This window comes from Tyto alba, unplaced genomic scaffold (assembly GCF_018691265.1).
Source record: "Tyto alba isolate M040663 unplaced genomic scaffold, T.alba_DEE_v4.0 Super-Scaffold_19, whole genome shotgun sequence".
Lineage (NCBI taxonomy): Eukaryota > Metazoa > Chordata > Aves > Strigiformes > Tytonidae > Tyto > Tyto alba.
The window spans coordinates 11792256-11810793 of NW_024881281.1; the positions used below are offsets into that span (position 1 = coordinate 11792256).

The following is an 18538-nucleotide window of genomic DNA, read 5'->3' on the forward strand; positions in this document are numbered from 1 at the left end:
ACTGTTAAGTACAGCCCCCCCGTTTAGGAAAACCCCCAGAATACACACACACACACACACACACCCCCCCCGTCTCAGGGGGGCGAGCGCGCTCAGTGCTCGGCGCTGCGCGGCGGGACGCTCCTCCCGCCTGGCCACGCCCCCCCCCGCGGAGGGGCGGTGGCTGGCGTTGCCACGGCCCAATGAGACCGCGGTCACGTGAGGAGGGCGGGGCGGCTGCCCGCCCCCCCATTTCCTGCGGGTCACGTGGCGGGGGCCTGGCGTTGCCTTGGCAGCGGCGGCGGCGGCGGCGGCGGCGGGAGCTCCCGGGGAGCCCGGCCCGGCCCCCGGCCAGCCAGCGCGGTGAGCACGGGGAGGGGGGCACATCCTGCCGGCGTGGGGGGGGGGGGGGGGGGGGGCCGGGGCCCACCTGGGGGGTCTGTGTGTGAGGGGGCCGCATCCTGCCCGGGTGGCGAGTCGCACGCTCTTGGGGTAGCGGGCTTCACCTCCACCGGGGGGTTTGGGGTGTGTGGGGGGGTCACCCTGCAGAGGTGGGAACATCTGCTGCCCGGGGGGCTCATACTGCCCCGGCGGAGGCATCCCATGCCCGGGGTGCTGGGGAGAGGGAGTTGGTCTTATCCTGCCTGGATGGGGCTTCCCCTGCCAGGGGTGGGGGGGGGTTGTGGGAAGGGTCCGCTGGGGGCAGAGAAGGGGGTCCCGGTGGACGCCACAGCGGTGTTTTGGAGCTCCCTCGGGATGCAGAGGCCAGGCCAGTTCTCGGGGGTCGTATCCTGGCAAAGGGATCCTCTTGCTGGGGGTGCTGTAGGGGAGACACCTCCAGCCTGCGCTGCAGGGAAGCCCCTGACGCGGGACGCTGTTGGAAGGGGGCATACCAGCTGTGGGGGGGTGCGGGTCCCAGCCTGCCTGAGGAGATGGGGGGGGTCCTTGGGATGCTGGACAGAGATCCAGTGTTAGGAGGTCACATCCTGCCTAGAGAAGATCCCCTGGCCAGAGTAGCCTTTGGTGCGAGGGGTCCTAGCTGACTGGGGCCTCATCCTGGCCTGGGGAATCCCCTGTCAGAGGGTGCTGTTGGAGGGGAGATCCTTGCTGTGTGGGGTCACATCCTGCCTCGGGGTGTGCTGAGAGTGGCTGGGAAGGAGGAAGAGAAATCCCCTGCTCAGCTGGTGCCTTGTGAGTAGGATCCCAGAAGTGGTGGTGGGGTGAGGGGGTCACACCCTGCTCAGGGGGTGATCCCCTTGGCTTGAGGAGCGCTGCCCTAAGGGTGGTCACAGCTGTGGGGTGTTCGTGCCTTGCCTGGGTGCTGTGACATCACAGGGGTGCTGGGGGGGGGGGGGGGGGGGTCCCAAGCCAGAAAATATGGGAAGGAGTTTCCCATAGCAAAGAGGGCCTGAGCTTGGGGAGCCTGGAATAGTGAGGTCTAGGATTAGGTTTAGCCACAGTGTGTGGGGTCTTGAACGATACTATACAGGGGAGAAAGGCACTGGTACGAAAACACTGATCAGTCTCGGGGTGTGGGACAGAAATCCTGGATCTGAGGCAGGGGCTGGCGTCCTGAAGCCAGGCAGAGAAGCTGACGGTGCTGCTGAGACAGCGCTCTGCGGGCGAGTGCTCAGAGCTGACGGGCAGCAGGAGGGGGATCCGCATATCTCAGCCCTGGCGGCGTCTGCTTCGTTCCCTGCTGTGAAGAAATCCCCGCACGCAGGCTTGCAACTGCGCGGAGGCAGCTGAGATGTCAGGCATGGCGAAGGCTTTCCCCACTACGTGTGCTGCTCCAAAGGACAGCGCTGGACAGATTAACAAAATCGATGCGAGGTAGAAATTGCAGAGAGCTTTCTGTCTTCAGCGGTGTGGAATGAAGCGGTGGTGCAACGGAAATGAGTAAAGACACAGCAGGGGTGGACGTGGCCAGAGCTGGCTGTTAGGCTGAGGAAGAGATCTCCCGGGGAAGTCCCGATTCTCCATCCAAAACTCAACCAGCCTTGTGCGGTAAAACCCTGTAGGACAGTTATTTCTGTAAATGCAAGTGTCTTAAACCTTTAATGTTGCAAGGCAGGAACATGAAATCTCCAGAATAACTCTCCCCCGATGCAGATAACTGGCTGAAAAGTATTTCCAGATTAAAACTAAAGATACGGTGCCTGTAAAATGCTTCTTTGGTCTTGTTTCAGCCCTCGGAGCCCTCCATCCAGTCCCTCCATGTCCGTAGCCAGGAAGGTGAGTTTGCCATCCTGTTACTGCTTGTTTGGGCTATGTTTGTGTTTGTGGATTTTTATTCTGAAGCTGTTTACTTATTTTGGAACATCTCATGAGCTGCTCCAGAGTGAAAATTCATCCCTGTGGTATTTTTAGTTTATTTTTCTAAGGAAAGAGGCAGATGTGATTGGGTACTCCTGCTCTCCCTCTGTAACCTCTGAATTCATTTGTCTTTTCAATGGAATTTGTCCCAGGGGTTGAAGTTTCCTCCATACAGAGCTCCTACATATTTTGTGAAAGTAAATGGCCGGGTAGAGGGCATCAATATCTCGGCTAAGGACAAAGCAAATAAATTCACCCCACACTATACATTGCAGAATCCACACAGGATGTTGTCACAGGAAGCAGCTTCATATTTTTGCTGCTCACAAAATGCTTCTGCCTCTGATCCTCCCAGGAGGCTTGGGGAGATATTTTTTTTCCCCACTTCTGTAAAATAGATGATTCTTGCCTTTTCTGGAAAAAGAGCAAGCAGAGAGGTTTGTCCCTGTTACTGTTTTTTTCCTGTTGTGTGAAAGTTCTTTTATGCCTTTTTTTTTTAATAATTTGAAAACTCCTGAGCAGCTCAGGAGTTACATTGGAGTTCTTCAGGGGCTGTAATAGTGGCCTTGTCAAAAACTGCCCAGAAGAAGTTGTTTTGTGCTCTTGCTGCCATCCTTATTATGTCTGAGGGGGCTGGAATCTGAAAGCCCACCATGCTCAGGAGGAACAGACAATCTTACAGCCTGCAATGCTTTATTTGCTGCTGCAGTCTGATTTTTGTTACTGTGCCTGGAATAGCTTTGTTCCTTTTCAGTAATATCACTGGGAGTTGAGGGCAGTTGATGTCCTTTTTATCTTTGCCACTTCCTCAAATCTCATAGCAAACAGGGTTTTATTAGCTGTCACCATGTGGCCGGTGTAGGTGGAGAGCTGGGTGGAGCAGGGGGGATGCGGGCAGGGCTGGGGCTGCTCTGGAGTGAACAGCAAGGTGCCTGTGACCTTGAGGTGTGGCGCTGGGACTAATTAGTACCACACCGTGCGAGATTCTGGGCATGCATCTTCTCCTCCTAGGAGCTGGTAAGTATTTATAGCCAGGAGGGTCTCCTGTGGTGCAGCTCTGGTGTTGCTACTTGCTACCACCGTGGTGGTCGTTGGCAGAGTTGTGAGTGTGGAGATTAATCAGAGAATCGTGGTTTCCGTCCTTCAGAAGGCTGAGTTAAACGTCAAGTTTCAGATGTTTGTCAGAGTTGAGAAATTTTTGCTCAAAACGTTTAGTGAACCCTGCTCTGTGTCTGGATGGCACAGAGATCACCAGGCAGCAGCCTGGCTACGTTGTGGTGTAAGGAGGGGATGGTTTGGACCTTGTGCTTGTCTCTGCTGGCAGATGTGGCATTCACTCCCTGAAATAGTCTTGCTGATTTCCTACATCTTTCAGTTTAACCTCTTGAATCTGAAGACACTGAAAGTACCTGGAAGGCAGCTCGCTTTTCCCTTTGGAATTGTCTTTTCCTTTCCTCGTGCTAAGAGCCACCAGTGGAAGTGAGGGAATAGATTATTGGTCGGATGTGGCTGATAAGTGGAATGTGAGCAGTTCAGGAAATTTCATTTTCAACTGCGGAAGGTTGATTTGTTAACCCTACACAGCAGTCAGCTAGCTCTATGACTACTGGGAAAGTCTTGAGGAAGAACTGTGCCCATCTAAACTGAGCTATGATGAGCAATGATTTAATTGAAAAAAAACTGGTTTTCAGAGAAAAAGCAAGAAGTGATTCCCTGAACATGCTAGCTAGCGTTACTTTGGTACTCTAAGGAGATGCATTTGGAGCCAATCCGTGACGCACTGTGAAATTAACTGTCAGCTTAAAATGAAATTATAAAATGGGGGCCCTAGTTCTAAAGTGTCTTTATGTAAAACAAATTTTTTATTAGCAAGGAGGAATTAAAGGGGAAAGCTGAGATGTCAGCTTTGAAATTAAAAGGCAGATGCTGTGTAGCCTTCCTGAATTCCTGCTGGAGTAATTCCTGGGTTTACTTGTATAATCTTTCCTAGTTCTCATGGTCACTTTTAGCAATTGTGGATAGTCCTTTCTCTGTTCTGTGCCTTGCAAGTGTGATGACAATTGGGCCATCATTTTTCTACTGACTGAGGGCAACTTTGTTTAAATGTAGCTTTTCCAGTAGTTGGTGCTTGTCCTGTCTGCTACCTCCTTTTGAACATGACTATTTTGTTCCCTCAGCATTTCTCTCATCATGAGTTCTGAATTAAACGTTCCGGTGGATCCTTCCACTCCTGCTTGCTGCTCTGAACCTGGCACAAAAGGCATGGATTATCGGGACTGGGTCCGGCGGAGCTATCTGGAATTGGTCACATCAAACCACCACTCCGTTCAAGCCCTTTCATGGAGAAAATTGTACCTGAGCCGAGCCAAACTGAAAGCTTCCAGCCGAACCTCTGCTCTGCTCTCTGGATTTGCAATGGTATATGTACTTTGTAGCAACGTTTTCTGGATCATGCATGTTTTGGTTCTCTAAAATCAATCTATTAATCAAAGTTTTCCTCATGTGAAGGAGCAGGACATACTGTTGTTTTCTGAAGAGGCCAGGAGGCATCTGCCTTGGGAGCTTCTGCTTGGCTGCTGCTGAAAAGCTTGGGGCTGTCTCTCTGAAGGCAGCAGGAATACACGAGCTGCCTAACAGTCAAACCACACAGTCCCAAGCCAGCTCTTTAAAAATACTAATTCCCTACGTGCACATGATGCTAAGTGCTCCACCAGTATTGCTAAACAATGCAGGACCTGGGCTCTCCGTTGGCCCCGAGGCCATTCCTTGCTGGCTGCCTTTGCATGAGGTTGCACTTGGGCGTGGAGCTCCTCTGGGCCCCTGCGGTTGCTGTACATTCTTAATTTCTGGATGTGTTTTTTCAGGTCATGGTGTCTAAAATAATGTGGAGGTTGGGTCACAGTCTGCCAGAGCGAAGTTTGCATGGCATGATTGAGGAGAGTGTGTCACACACGGGGTTGTGAGAAGAGGCCCCTGCAGCCTCAGACCTGGTGTCAGAGGCCTCTGTAGCCCGAAGGGAGACAAACCCGGTATATATTTCTCAGTGCTGCCTACAGGGAATAATTCATGATACTTGCTTTCCCCTGTGCAGCACTTGGGTGTTATCTGGAAGCTATTTTCATAGGTCAAAACATGTCAGGGAGCGAGCAAATTATCAAGATGGAGACATTCAGTGCAGACCTGTCTGAGCTGTGGTGGTAGGAAGACACGGCCATGCTGTGTTGGTGTGAGCCTCTTCATCTCCGCTCTGGTTCTTGCCAATTGGGAGTGAGAACTGAAACCTGTTTGGGGGAGGTTTTCTGTGGAGGAAATGGGCAGGTCTGGTTGTTTCTGAGGTCTGTCAGCTGAATGCAGAGAGGCAGAGGGCAGAGCCTGGGTGTGTGGGATGTGATGTGGAGATGTTGTGTCCTGCAACTCAGAAGCTGGGGGGGACACAGTTCTCAGGAACTTTCCAGATAGCTTTCCTTGGTTTATTTCAGCTGCTTCTGCTGCTTTTTCCTCCCCCAATCCCCTAGAACGTGAGTCATCTGTAACATTAAACAGTTTGGGATGACAAAGTTGGTCACCCAAAGTGGAGTTGGGAAAACACAAGCAGGGAGTTAAGTGGGAGCAGGTTGCAGGGGAGAGAGGGTGCTTGGTCGCTTTGCAATCCCTCCCTGCTCACTGACTGCGTGCAAGCAAAGCTTTCAAAAACTCTTCACGCAGCCCATGTTGGTTTGTAACCAACCTTGGGTGCTGAAATGGCAGAAGGTACCTTCCTCGTCTTGAGAAAGTTGAGTGCTCTCCTGTAGATCTCTTTCACTCAGAAGCTTTCTTACTCTAAAAAGCTGCTCGTGTGCTTGCCCTTTGTGCCTCTGGGTTACTTGAGTTCTGTGTTAGTCGTTTGGGACTGCTGTCTTTAACGTGATGATTAAATTAACGCTTTGTATTGTGAACTGGTCTATCTAGGCAGCAGGGTTACACAAGCCGGTGCCTGGGCTGGGGTGTGCTGTCGCTGGCGTCACTGGGGCTCGGGGCGGGGGGGGGCTTGCAGCCCACCCACACTGCGGGGCTAACCACGTATCTGAAAACAAAGCATGCCTTCTCCACTCTCGCAACAGAAAGTTGCTGAAAGTCCTTGTCAAACACACAAAATTAACCATTTGACTTCTCTTTAAACTGTTTAAAATGGAGGTCAGATGAACACATAAGAAATGTTAAATATAATCACAAGCTTAACATAGTAAGTACACCTAAAATCAGCAATTGTCAGAAATAACAATTTTTGCAAGAATGAATTCTCTTTGTTAGCAAGCTTTTTCCCAGCTGATCATAATGGACTTTCCAGTGAAAGCTGAGGTATCTATTCCTACCAGGTTATTTCTCTGCTATTAATTTGGCACTCAGCTATTTGTTACGTGGATGTTTACTCTCTAATAAGAGCATTTATTTGGTTATTGATGAAAGTAGAGAATTTATTTAGAGTTAAATAGTTTCCCTAAAGCCCTGTGTTCATTTAACTGTGTAAACAAATGTCATACAGGGCTTGGCTATTGCTTTATTTACTGCCTTGTCAGTGTATTTGATTCAAGTCAGTTCCATATTGGCTGAAAATTATTACGAGCTGATGGATATTTAATCAACAGGAGGTGGATTAGATCCAGCTCCTTCTGGACAGGCGGCAGAATAATGCAAACCTTCCTCATTACTCGATGCTATCTCTGGTATTTCTGGCAGAGTTGGGCAGATCAGGAGGATGTGGGTCCTTTTCAGTGCCAGGTTGGTTTGGAGGTGGGCTGTAGGGCTACTGCATCTGCCCCAGCAAGACTGCAGATAGAGGAGATTTAGAGGGAGCTTAGGAAACCTCCTTAATAATTTTCCTAATGGAAATAAAAGCTATTACTGCTAATGAGTCTTCTCAATATTTGTTCAATTGTTACAGGATATGTATTTGATTAAAAACAAAAACAAACAAACAAACAAAAAAAACAAACAAAAAAAAAACAAAAAACAACAAAAAAAAAAAAAACAAAAAAACCTGAAACAACAAAAACCCCCAAACAAAACAACAAAAAAATCCCCTAACAGATCTACTGGAGTGACTGTTTTTACAGGCTGCCAAACCATCTGTGTGAATGTAACATGATTTATATTAAGCCATTTGTCATCCTTTTGCCTGATACTACCTATCCTGGTCTAAATTTCTCAAGATGAGCATCATATTTGTTGTGGACAATCTGGGCTGTACTGGTCTAATAAAAAACCATAAGTGCATGTAATTTAGTTGCAGTTTAATTCTAAAATGTTCTGAGTACTTGGTCCTTTAGCAAACCTGTGAGGGTGATTCCCAGACTTAAAATTAAGCCTATGCTGTGGCTCGGCAGAGCACTTAGTGCCTTGCAAAGTCAAGCCCTTGACACCCTGGCTTCTGGGAAGAGGTTAAAATAAAAGGGGCTGTTATCACAGAAGAGTATAATTGTATCAAACATGACATATTAATAGTTTTACAGACTAAGCGGCATATTTAATGATTTTTAAATGGGTTATGTCAGCTTGTCCTCTTTCTCTTATCCCAGTCAGAGAATGACATGACAGTCTGTACGGGGTAAAGCGCTAAGACTCACTCACCTTTCCAGTACTTGTTCAGGTTAAATGAACTGTTTTTCTGCCTTGCTGCCCTATGTGGATTGTTGATGTTTTGCTCTGAAATACCTCTTACTGAGCCATCAGTCAGTGTTAAAATTCATCACATTGCACAGCTGAAGCTAGCCCTAGGGAATAGGTTAGTCTGGGAGGAAACATCCAATTAGCTCAAAAGTGCTGCTCATGCGAAGGATAACAAGTAGAAATTGATATGTTGACATCAGCCAGGCTTTCAGTTTTAATATAAAGCTATAAATTGAACACGCAGCTACAATTCCTATTCAGCTTGCTCAATACTATGTCTCTGGGTATTACAGCACCCAATAATGAGCAATATACCTGCAGCTTTTCCTGGCTGATGGGGTGTGACTGACAATCACAGCACTGTACAAATTCATTGTACAGAACAGTGCAGCAGAGAGTAAGTCTGATCTCCTCCTTCATGAATCAGTATAAGGAGAACTGGAAAGAGAACATATGCAGGGCAATGTGTAATGTGTTTTAATTAAATTGACCTTGCAATAGATGGTGAAGCCAATCCTGTGTTTATACAACAAGAAGTACTGTAAACAGGAAACTTTAAAAAACAACCAAAAAATGAGGTAAAACCCCCACGTGTTTATAATCAAAATGAAAGGCTGGGAGCGTCTAAGAACTGTGACAGTATTTTTGGTGTCTCTAACATCCTAAATAGTTGATGCAGGTATGAAGTCTGGGTTTGCAGAGATTGACCATTTGCCACCACAAACACACGTGTTCTATCTTGGTTGATACTAAATGTGTTCAGACTTGACTGCGATCCCCTTGCTCAGGCTGATGATGGTTTAAAAGTAAATGCAGGTAAGGCAGCAGTCATGCCAACATAGGCACTTGCTTCCATCCCCTTTAATCCTTTTCAGGGCTACCAACAGGGAGAGCATGATCATACCCCTAATCTTCCAGTGCCTAAATAATATTATTAACAGTAATGCTAGAGCAAATGGTGCAGATTATTATACAGATCCTGAAATGGCTGCCCAGCTGCAGTCTCGTATGAAGGCTGGATAAAATAATCATGAGTCTGTTCTGCTAAAATCCATCTACCTCCTGGAATTGAGCTACTTGTTTGGACTTTGCCTTCCCATGATGGTCTTGAGAGGCGCTGCCCTGAGGCAGGCATCCAAGCATCGGCTTCTCCTTCCTTAACGCATCTGGCAAGCTGTGCCGCGCCAGAGCGGGAGGTCGCCTGGGATCACCAGAGGTTTTATCTGCTGCTAGGCATGTTAGCATCTGTGCAAATGATGAAGTGCAGCTGCAGATCCAGGCAAGCCGCTAGAGAGTTACTAGAGAGGAATGTTTGATAGTCTTGTCCAGTTGTGGCTTCTCCTAGGAAAAGGTTTCTGCAGTCCTTTCAGGGATGCCACCACACAGAAGTACTATTTTACTTCACATGTAGGTTAAGTAATTTTACAAATTCTTATGCTAAAGCAGTTAACAGGCCTGTACTCGGACTCCAGTTCTGATCTCAGAAGAGCCCTCTGCTCTCTTCTGCGTATTCTGCTTGTTAAGCTTTATTTGATTAAAGGAAAAATAGACCGCTTTAGAGACTTGCTATATGATAGCTCTTGTTTTGAGAAAGCAGACTCCTATCTGTGTTGTTGAGCTCACCCGTAAGCCAGTAGCTGTTCACTTCTGCTGAGTACATCAGTAAGTTATTAGCTCTCAAGGGAGAAATTTGAGGATATAAATAACTTGTATCTGGGCATATTTGTAACAAAAATGAACGTACAATGTTCTGAGGCAGCTATTTTAACTATGGACTAACTAAAACTGTAAAGTAGCTTGCGTGCTTCCCATGGGGAGGGGGGGGTAGTAAACCTTGCTGGCCACTGGCCAGGAGAGCTGCTTGACTTTGCGTTTCTTTCTGTGCCTGAAGTCAAAACTTCCTGCAGTGCAGCCGCCAGTAGTGAGCGGAAGGCGAAGGTGTGATGGGCGGGTGGGCTAGCAGGCTGTCAGCTGCCTCGGAGCTCCACTTGTCTAATGAGTTCCTTCTGCTGTGTGTCTTGGTTTGATGCAGTTTGTATGGCTCATGGTTGCAAGGAAAGGTACGTTATTTGAGAAAACTGCAGCACAGAAACGTGCGCGTGAGCCTTCGGAAAGGCCAGGCTGCAGACTGCCTGTTAGGTCTTCATGAGAAACTGCAATGATCCATCTAGGCTGCCATTCTAAAAAGCACCTGAGTGTGTACTTGACCTTAGGTGCTCTTCCTGAATAAAGATGCTTTCCTAGACGAAAGCCTTGAAAAGGGGTAAACTAGCAGCTGTTGACAAGCTTTTTCTTCCTTTCCCCCCAGGTTGCCATGGTGGAGGTGCAGCTGGAGGTGCAGTACAAGTACCCCCAGATGCTGCTGATAGCTTTCAGTGCCTGCACAACAGTGCTCGTGGCAGTTCATCTTTTCGCCCTTCTCATCAGCACCTGCATTCTGCCTAACGTGGAAGCAGTGAGCAACATCCACAACCTGAACTCCATCAGTGAGTCCCCGCATGAGCGCATGCATCCCTACATCGAGCTGGCGTGGGGCTTCTCCACTGTCCTGGGGATCCTCCTTTTCCTTGCGGAAGTCGTGCTTCTGTGCTGGATAAAATTTCTGCCTGTGGGCTCTATCCTGAAGAACGAGACCACCAACGCCGAGAAGCCCAGCGGCCATGCGGGTTGGCAGTCAGCACTGGTCTCCACCATCATCATGGTTCCAGTGGGGCTGATTTTTGTCGTCTTCACCATTCACTTCTACCGCTCTTTGGTGCGGCACAAAACGGAGCGCCACAACCGAGAGATCGAAGAGCTTCACAAACTGAAAGTGCAGTTAGACGGGCATGACAGAGGCATGCAGGTAGTGTGACAGAGGCGCAGAGGCTGCTTCCAGCAAATCCACTCAGCTAAGGCTAAGAGGAAAATACCTGTTTTGCTAGTTGGTGAGACACACCAGTGATGGATTGTCTTGAGGCTTAACTATGTTAAATGCTAATTGCCTGCCGTATATAGCTGTGGGTTGTAGTGCTGTTGCAGATGCTGGGGTCTCTGGCCTGTTCCTGGTCCTACACACTTGTGTACTTAAGTCGACACTGCCATGGAGTTCAAGTCAAAACTTTATCTACCTTACCATTGCTTCAGGTAGCCAAAAATCTTTATTTTTCACAAATGCAATATTCTGTTGCCAAAATCAAAACTGCATCAGCAGTCCAAAAAGCCAGTTTGTGTGTAGGACCTGTCTTATGCGTCAGAACTCCCTGGCTGTCAGTGCAGCAGCAATTAACTGGCAGCTTGTTTCTAGAGCTGAGCAGGTTAATGTGGGTATCTGCAGCTGACATGAGGACATCCAGGAAAGCACAATAGAAACTGTGAGTGTTGATCACCTTTGTTCCAAAGCAAGTATTCCATAAATACATCCAGAAAGGAAATCAGCCTTAGCTTTTATGTTCTTTTCTTGCTATTCTTTACTATATTTTTACAGCTGGGGAAGTAGAATTTTGAATTTCAGGCAGCTGAGGGAGTTGTGTCAGACTTTCTTCAGCAGCACAGAATCAGAGAATGGTTTGGGTTGGAAGGGACCTTACAGATCATCCAGTCCAACCCCCCTGCCCCAGGCAGGGCCCCCTTCCCCCAGCCCAGGGGGCTCCCAGCCCCGTCCAACCTGGCCTTGAACCCTTCCAGGGAGGGGGCAGCCACAGCTGCTCTGGGCACCCTGGGCCAGCGCCTCACCCCCCGCACGGGGAAGAATTTCTGCCTTAGATCTAACCTAAATCTCCCCTCTGTCAGTTTAAAACCGTTACCCCTTGTCCTATCCCCTCACCCACTGATAAAGAGTCCCTCCTCACCTTTCCTGTACCCCGTTTAAGTACTGGAAGGCCACTATAAGGTCTCCATGGAGATAGAATCATAGATTAGTTTGGGTTGGAAGGGAAAGCATCTGTCACTTTAGATTGAGTGAATGCCAAGATCATGTGTTTTTTCCCAGTAAGAGGCAAGAGTGCCCAGGGAAGGCTTACAGGTGTTTTAGTTTTAACAAGGACATTCTTAAAACAGAACAGTGACAGGGAATTTAATGAGACAAAACTTTGAAGGACTAGAAAAGCAAGTTTCAAGGAGATAAGGAATGATAGCATATAGCATATTGTAGAAATCTGTCGCTATGTCGTCTTCATTTATGTATTGTTGTGATGTCTCTTGCCTGGTTTGACAGAGAGAACAAGCCCCAGCCCTGCGTATTTCATCAGCTGGTTAGGGTTTTCTGTCAGCTGTAGCATTTGTGTGTCAAAAAAAGAATGCTTCCTTCTCCCTCCACCAAAGCAGGCAACTCCTCTGGTGGAACAGTGGAGCTGTATTGGCAAGTCTGACGGAGCTGGATTGGGCGGGGGAGCTGTGTGCCATTAAAGAGCTATCACATTTCATTTGACCTGACTTTTTTTTCAGCAGTAGAGAAAATGACACTTGCACGTCTGTATTGCTTATCGAGGGAAGCTTGAAAATTCTATAGCATCCGTGTGGGTGAAAACTTCTGTAAAAATGATTTTATGATTTATGGTAACTTTGTGGAGGGAAAAGAGTGTTTCACAATCATCAGCATTTTTAAAGGAAAGTGAGGCTTTCTGCCACACAGGGCTGAAAGGAGCATAAGCACACTTTCTTGGCCCTGATCCTGTGCTGGTTTCCTACTCTGCACTCAAACGTTGCAGTTTCAGAGTCTCCCAGGCGTTACAGGTTTCTGAAAACATTATGGATGTTTGTAATGTTGTAATTAACCCTGGTCCCTTATTCCAGTGGGATTTGAGAAATCTAATGGCAGAGTATTCTATGTCAGCTTCCCAGAATGGAGAGTACACGCAAATCCCAGTGCAGCAGGGTGAGACTATCTCTGTATTCCTCTCTGGCGAGGGCCTTGGGAACCCAACTCTAATCTCTCTTGTTTACATGTGAGTTTGAGCGTTGCTGAACAAGTTGCTTAGCACTGTGTCTGTGGCTTTCATCTGTTGTTCTTACCACGGTTGGCATGTACCATATTGGCTGATGTGCAGCAAAGAAAATCGTCTTTGTATGCTAAATGACTGGTCTATACTTATGTGCAATGCAAAAAATAAGGAGTGTCTTCTAGGAGGTGGGTGGTCATGAAATTCATACGATCTCCCTAGGAGTCTGCCCTCTCTCCCTCCTCTTTTTACCATAATAAAAGTTTATACAACAAAATCAATAGGTGAGTTTTCTGCCAAGTATTACATGTGTAAGCTCTTCTACCAACAAAATTTCTATTGTGAGGCCAGAGCCAGACCAGATAGGACGAATCTCTCATCTGTACTTTGCACTCTTCTTTAACATCAGTAATAATAAGACTGTGTGTGCTGTGGAGCTCAGGAGGTTGTTGAGGAAAGTATTAAGCTGTTTTTGCAGTTAAAAAAAAGAAAGTTTCACAGTGCACATACAGTGCTGTGAAAGCAATGCAGCTCATTTGGAAACAGCCAAATCGTTCATTTAATTATTTGCAAATATAACCCTTCAGCAAATGGAGAAATGCAGCAGAAACTGTGCTTTGATTTTGTAGAATAACTTGGTGAGGCTTTGGTGGGATTGGATTCAAGATAATTCTCAAGACAGCGCATCTGTGACTGGAGCGGGATCGCCTTACTCCAGAAGGGAGTCTGAGGTATGGTTTGAGGTGGTGTCCCAAGGGCGAATGCACTGAAAACATAATAATAATGTGCTTTTCCCATCTTTGCTTGCAGCTTTGTTTCTCATCTCTCTGGGCACCAAGTTCTCTCTTCCAGGAGAAGCCCATGGGAGTATTTTTGCTCTTTGACTCTGGTCTCTGGGATCTCTAGGTTACCCATCACCTTCGTGCTGTAACTCCTCTCCTTTCTCAACAACAGCATTTGCTTTTCTTGCTCCTGCCTCTCCTCCTCCAACTTGTTTACATTTTCACTGCTGTTGGGTCCAAACTCGTGTTGCGGCAAGTTTGCCCATGGTGTTGACCGTGGTAGTTCATCCATGAAGCAGGAGGGACATTGTACTTGTCCAGGTGGGTGTTCCTGTTCTACAGCACCAGAAAACCCTCCTCGCTTCTGCTGCTGCCTCTGTGGCTGTCAGCAGGATTCCCATCAATCAGGTGTGGAGATACCTGCCTTTCCACACCATCGCTGGTGTCCCGGCGGGGCTGGCAGCGCTCTGTGTCACGTCTGGGTTTGCCTGCCAGTGCCTGGCCACGTCTGTCCTGTGCTGTCCCCTCTCTGTCATTCCTGGGCTGTCTGTTGTTCCTGGAGCGTCCCCGGTTTTGTGTAGCTCCGTTCCTGTGGTGCCTGCAAAGAGATGTTTCTCCCCAGGGTCCCACCCTCGTGCGCCGGGGATCTCCCCTGACCAGCCGTGGGCCCTGGGGTGCTGTAGTTCAGGGTGGCTGTCGCCCTAATTCTCAGCTCCCTTGGGCTGTGACTCTTTGGGCCAGTTATTGCCTTGTTTGGGCTATTTCTCCCAATTTCTGCCATGGGGCTCACCGCAGGGGACGGCCACTGTCTTGCTCCAGAGTCCTGAGTCCTCCTTCAGACTTTTTTGGATAGTTTTTTCCCAGCAGAAAAATGCCTCTGCAGGCTCCAGCGCTGGAGGGACACTGCCCGCTTGCCCTAAAGCAGGGAAGGAGCTGGCAAGGGCAGGGGTACAGCCCTGCTTTATATCATTCCTGAGGCACCTGCCTTGGTTTAGGAGCCAACCCCTTTCTCTCCTTCCCTCGTTAGCAGGAGTCAAGACCAGGCACGAATGGGAGCTGTCTGGGAGCTGTTGGAGCCGGACAGTGTCAGGTTCTCCCTTTGCTGTGGTTAGTGGCAGCTCTTACTGTAAGCTCCCTATTTTTAACGTCGCCGTGGGGCAGGCCTGGCTCTGGTAGTTGCCGCCCAGTTGTTTTGGTGGATATGTGACTCTGGGGAGGCTTTGTGACCAGGGGAGTAGTTGTTGGATTTGACCGTCTGGGCCTGACCCACGGGAGGGATGAAAGCGATACTGCGAGGGCCCAGGGTGGAGCGCGCTCTGCGGCAAGCGCTCAGAGGTGTGGGAGTGTGTTTAGAGAGCTGGTGGGGCGGGTGCAGCTCCAGAGCATCCTCGGATCCCGACCCGGGGGTTTAGGGACGGGCAAGCCCGGTTTGCCACGGGGACGGCCACGCTGGGCTCGGGGAGGGAGGCACAGTGGGCTAGGCTGGCTGCTCGCACTCCATGTCCTCCGCTTGCATTTCCATGGGATTTCATAATGTTCTCTCCCTGCCTTAAAACAAACAAACAAAAGGCCTTTGGGTTTCCCTGCTGCTGTAGCTTCCTTATCTTCTAAATATTGTTACATCTATTTTTAAGACAGTTTCCTCAGTAACCTCCCCCCAAGCCGCAACCTCAGATTCAGATCCTGGCACAGCTGGGGCTGCACGGTTATTTTGTGATTAAGTTGTTGCAGGCTGTCTCCTCTGTACCCATTTCAAACAAAGTGGTTTCAGTAATTACTGACTGGCTGAAGTTGGAAAGCATTCCAGCGAATACCTGTGTGTAGGACCGGGAGCTTGCTGCCTTCTCAGGGTTTTAACAACCATGAGTGCTAACTGCTAGGAAAGAAAAAAGGAAAAAAAAAAAAAAAAAAAAAGAGCAACTCTGTATTTCAGCTTTGCCTATTTTTGTTTTTTCTCTGCATGAACAATATTTAATGTAGAACAATGTATGTATCTCAGTTATTGTCCAGCTGTGTGAGAGAAACTGGATAAACTTGCTAAGTTTTCTGCTTCTTGCTGATTTCAGACTGATTTTTTTTTTGGAAAGGCATCTCAAGTCCTCCAGCATCCTCTCTGGGTTAACTTGGGTTTTGCCATTTTTTAAAAAAGCTTGGTCAGATATTATCCTTCTTCTAAAATACACAAGTAGATAACAGTTAGATGTGCTTCCTTTTAATGAGGGCGTATGTTCTACAAGTGCTAATCTCGCTTAAGGACATAAACAGCTGTGACAGGAATTCCTATAACATGAAGACCATTAAAGTTTGTCTTACAGTACTAGCATGGTGGCCAAAATTACTCTTAAGAGCTAATTAATTAAGATTAAAACCTCTTTATAATTTTCTCAGATTCCTGTGATACTTGGCAGTCCCGACCAATTGTTAATGTGCTGCAGCACTTCAATTCTGGCTTATTAGGAGAGAAGGTACATAAAGTTTTAGAAACTAATATAGAACTGATGGGTATGTAATTGCATTTTGATCTAAAATGATGCCCAAGAGACTGTTTAACAGGTGAAAAATGTCAAAAGACAGGCACAGCAATGACTGCATAGTGACTAGATTAAGTTTTGGACTTCAAAAACATCTGGACAAAGCCCTCAGGTTTTGGCACAGTATTTAATTGTTTACATTTTTTCAAATTTAAGAAACCAAGTAGGAAGAACTGGAACTTTCTGGCAAGGACAGCAGCTTCCTGTATAGTTCAATCAAGGCAGAAAAATTCAGCTAACAAATGCAGAGCACAAAATGAACTAATATTGTGTATCTTGTTATTGTGGCACTGATTCATCAGAAGCCATCATCTGCTTTCACTGTGGAGAGAATGAAACAGCAGGTACACGTACAGAAAGTATTTTAACAGGCTGAGATCACAATATTAATCTAAAAGGGCCAAACATTAATGGAAATATTTGATTGCTGCAGTTTGCTGAGCAACGAGCAGGTTGCTGGAGAGGCTCAGCGCTGAAAGGGTGACGAGGCCAGGGGCTCAACGCTTGCTTTCTCTGTGAAAGCTGCCCTGGGTTTCTGCCCGTAGTGTGGCTTTGTGCTGAGCTCCGCCGGGCTGCCAGCCGTGTCCTCCTGCTTGGCCGAAGGTCCTCGGCTCCGACGGCAGCTCCGGGAGCTGGCCCGGGGACATCGCGCTCTCCACAGCTGCCGAGCCCCATGAACACCAGCAACACAGTGCTGACCACGGCCAGTCCGCCGGAAAAAGGTTAGGAACTGCTATTTTGAGAGTACAAGTACCCGCTTTTGGGAGCGGGCTGAAGAAGCGGTAGGACTGTGAGAGACCTCCTGGGATAAAGCCGGCTGTGGAGCGAGCGTGGCCTGCCGGTTGCACGTTGGCCGGCCGCGTTCGCAGTGCTGGGTTTCCAGCAGAGAGGGCATGCTGTGACTGCCAAAACCGCGGCGGGAGCACGGAGGTGACGCTCACCCGCCGCTCTGGGTGGAGGTTTGGGGTTTTTAGGACTGCTCCTGGGAGCCCTGCTCACAGATCCCTCTTGGAATTAACCGTCGTGGATGATGTCCACAGTTGTTTAAAATACTGGGCTAAACTAAAATCAGTTCAGTGATTTCTAGTAACTGTTTTCAGGGGTGAAGAGCTCCCTTTCCCCCTCCCAGTGCCTGACGCAGGGGCCACTATCTATGGCACAAGTGCATTACTGTGCAATAAAACCTGTGCATTGTCCAAGGAAGTACTGCTAGGGCAGCATATACCTGTGCAGGGCTGCTGAGATCCCACGTAATAACTGTGTCCCCTCTTTCCTTACCGACCAACACCCGGCAGCAGTGTAAAGTGTTGTTTTATTGCTGTAGGTGGGACTGTGCTGAATGGTTTTGATGACACATCTGTGTTTATTAAAGGATCACACTTCTTACACAGCACAACTTCATTTTCAAGAGCACAGAAGTTTGCTCAGAGCAGACAGATGGCCTCAGCTCAGCTTCTGCTACAAATGACTACTTGAATCTTAGGTACAAGGCATGATTCAAACCTGACTGCTGGAGGTGCCAAGAAAAAAAATGATAGCTGCCAGTGTTGCAGTCTGCTGCCCAGCTTATTCCCAAAATGAGACTCTTGCTACTGAGAGCTGACAGCGGGGTTCAGAGATGACAAATGATCAGAAGATAATACAGTCTGTGCAAGTCTTTGGTCTGAACTCTGTCCAGGCTGCCTCTGCAGAAGAGTCGGCATCGACGCTCTGCAAATACTGCTCTTTGGTCCCAGAAGATATAGGTCACACGCGGTATTTATGATTAATCCTCACTGTTAGAGCATGAATCTTCGGCAAAGGATAATTACTTTAATTAGTTCTCAGTGTGTTGTACTGTCTGTGGAGAGATGCTTGCTTACCCTCCTTCCCTGGAGAGCTGATCCCTAAAGGACCTACCTGAAGCGAGTGAGAAGACAGTTGTGTCCCTACGGCACAGTGCAACGCTAACAGCAGTATGACAGAATCAAGTACGGGCCAGGAAAGGTCAAAACCTGCTGCAGGGCTTGGGCTGAATTTGTGCCAAGGGCAGTTTGATATTCAGCTCAGTTTAATGATTCTAAATTTCTTTCTTGGTTTCATTCAAGCATTTAAAAACTGGCTATTTGCTTTTTGCATTTGTTACAATGACTACAACAGCTCGTTTCTAATTTTTGCCTAAGAGCTCCCATTGCCCAGGAGAGTCTTCAAAGAAACAAACAGCCCACCCCTTCCTTGCACTCTTATTTCTGTTTGTTAAATTTCCATTTGATTGAGCTTATCTCTGTACACACCTGGTTCCTTACGCACACTTCAGAAATAAAGAGTTGTACAAATTCTGTACTTTTATTTTTCAAATTTCCTAACAAAATGCAATTCCATCTTC

General features: G+C 47.8%; 1 protein-coding gene across 8 annotated transcripts; it reads left to right on the forward strand.

Moving 5' to 3' along the window:
* Window positions 1-217: 217 nt before the first annotated feature.
* ORAI2 (ORAI calcium release-activated calcium modulator 2) lies at window positions 218-18491 on the forward strand. Of its 8 annotated transcripts, none has more exons than XM_033004044.2 (6): window positions 218-342; window positions 2169-2214; window positions 4473-4713; window positions 10250-10786; window positions 13490-13591; window positions 16719-16869. In XM_033004044.2, exons 3-6 carry the CDS (start codon window positions 4486-4488, stop codon window positions 16848-16850), a joined length of 999 nt encoding a protein of 332 aa, XP_032859935.1. In that variant the 5' UTR covers window positions 218-342; window positions 2169-2214; window positions 4473-4485; the 3' UTR covers window positions 16851-16869. The 8 variants fall into 8 exon arrangements, with proteins under 8 accessions (XP_032859935.1, XP_032859934.1, XP_032859936.1 ...); XM_033004043.2 differs by having other exon boundaries at window positions 16330-16831; XM_033004045.2 differs by lacking the exon at window positions 16719-16869 and adding an exon at window positions 17565-18491 and having other exon boundaries at window positions 219-342.
* Window positions 18492-18538: the final 47 nt, after the last annotated feature.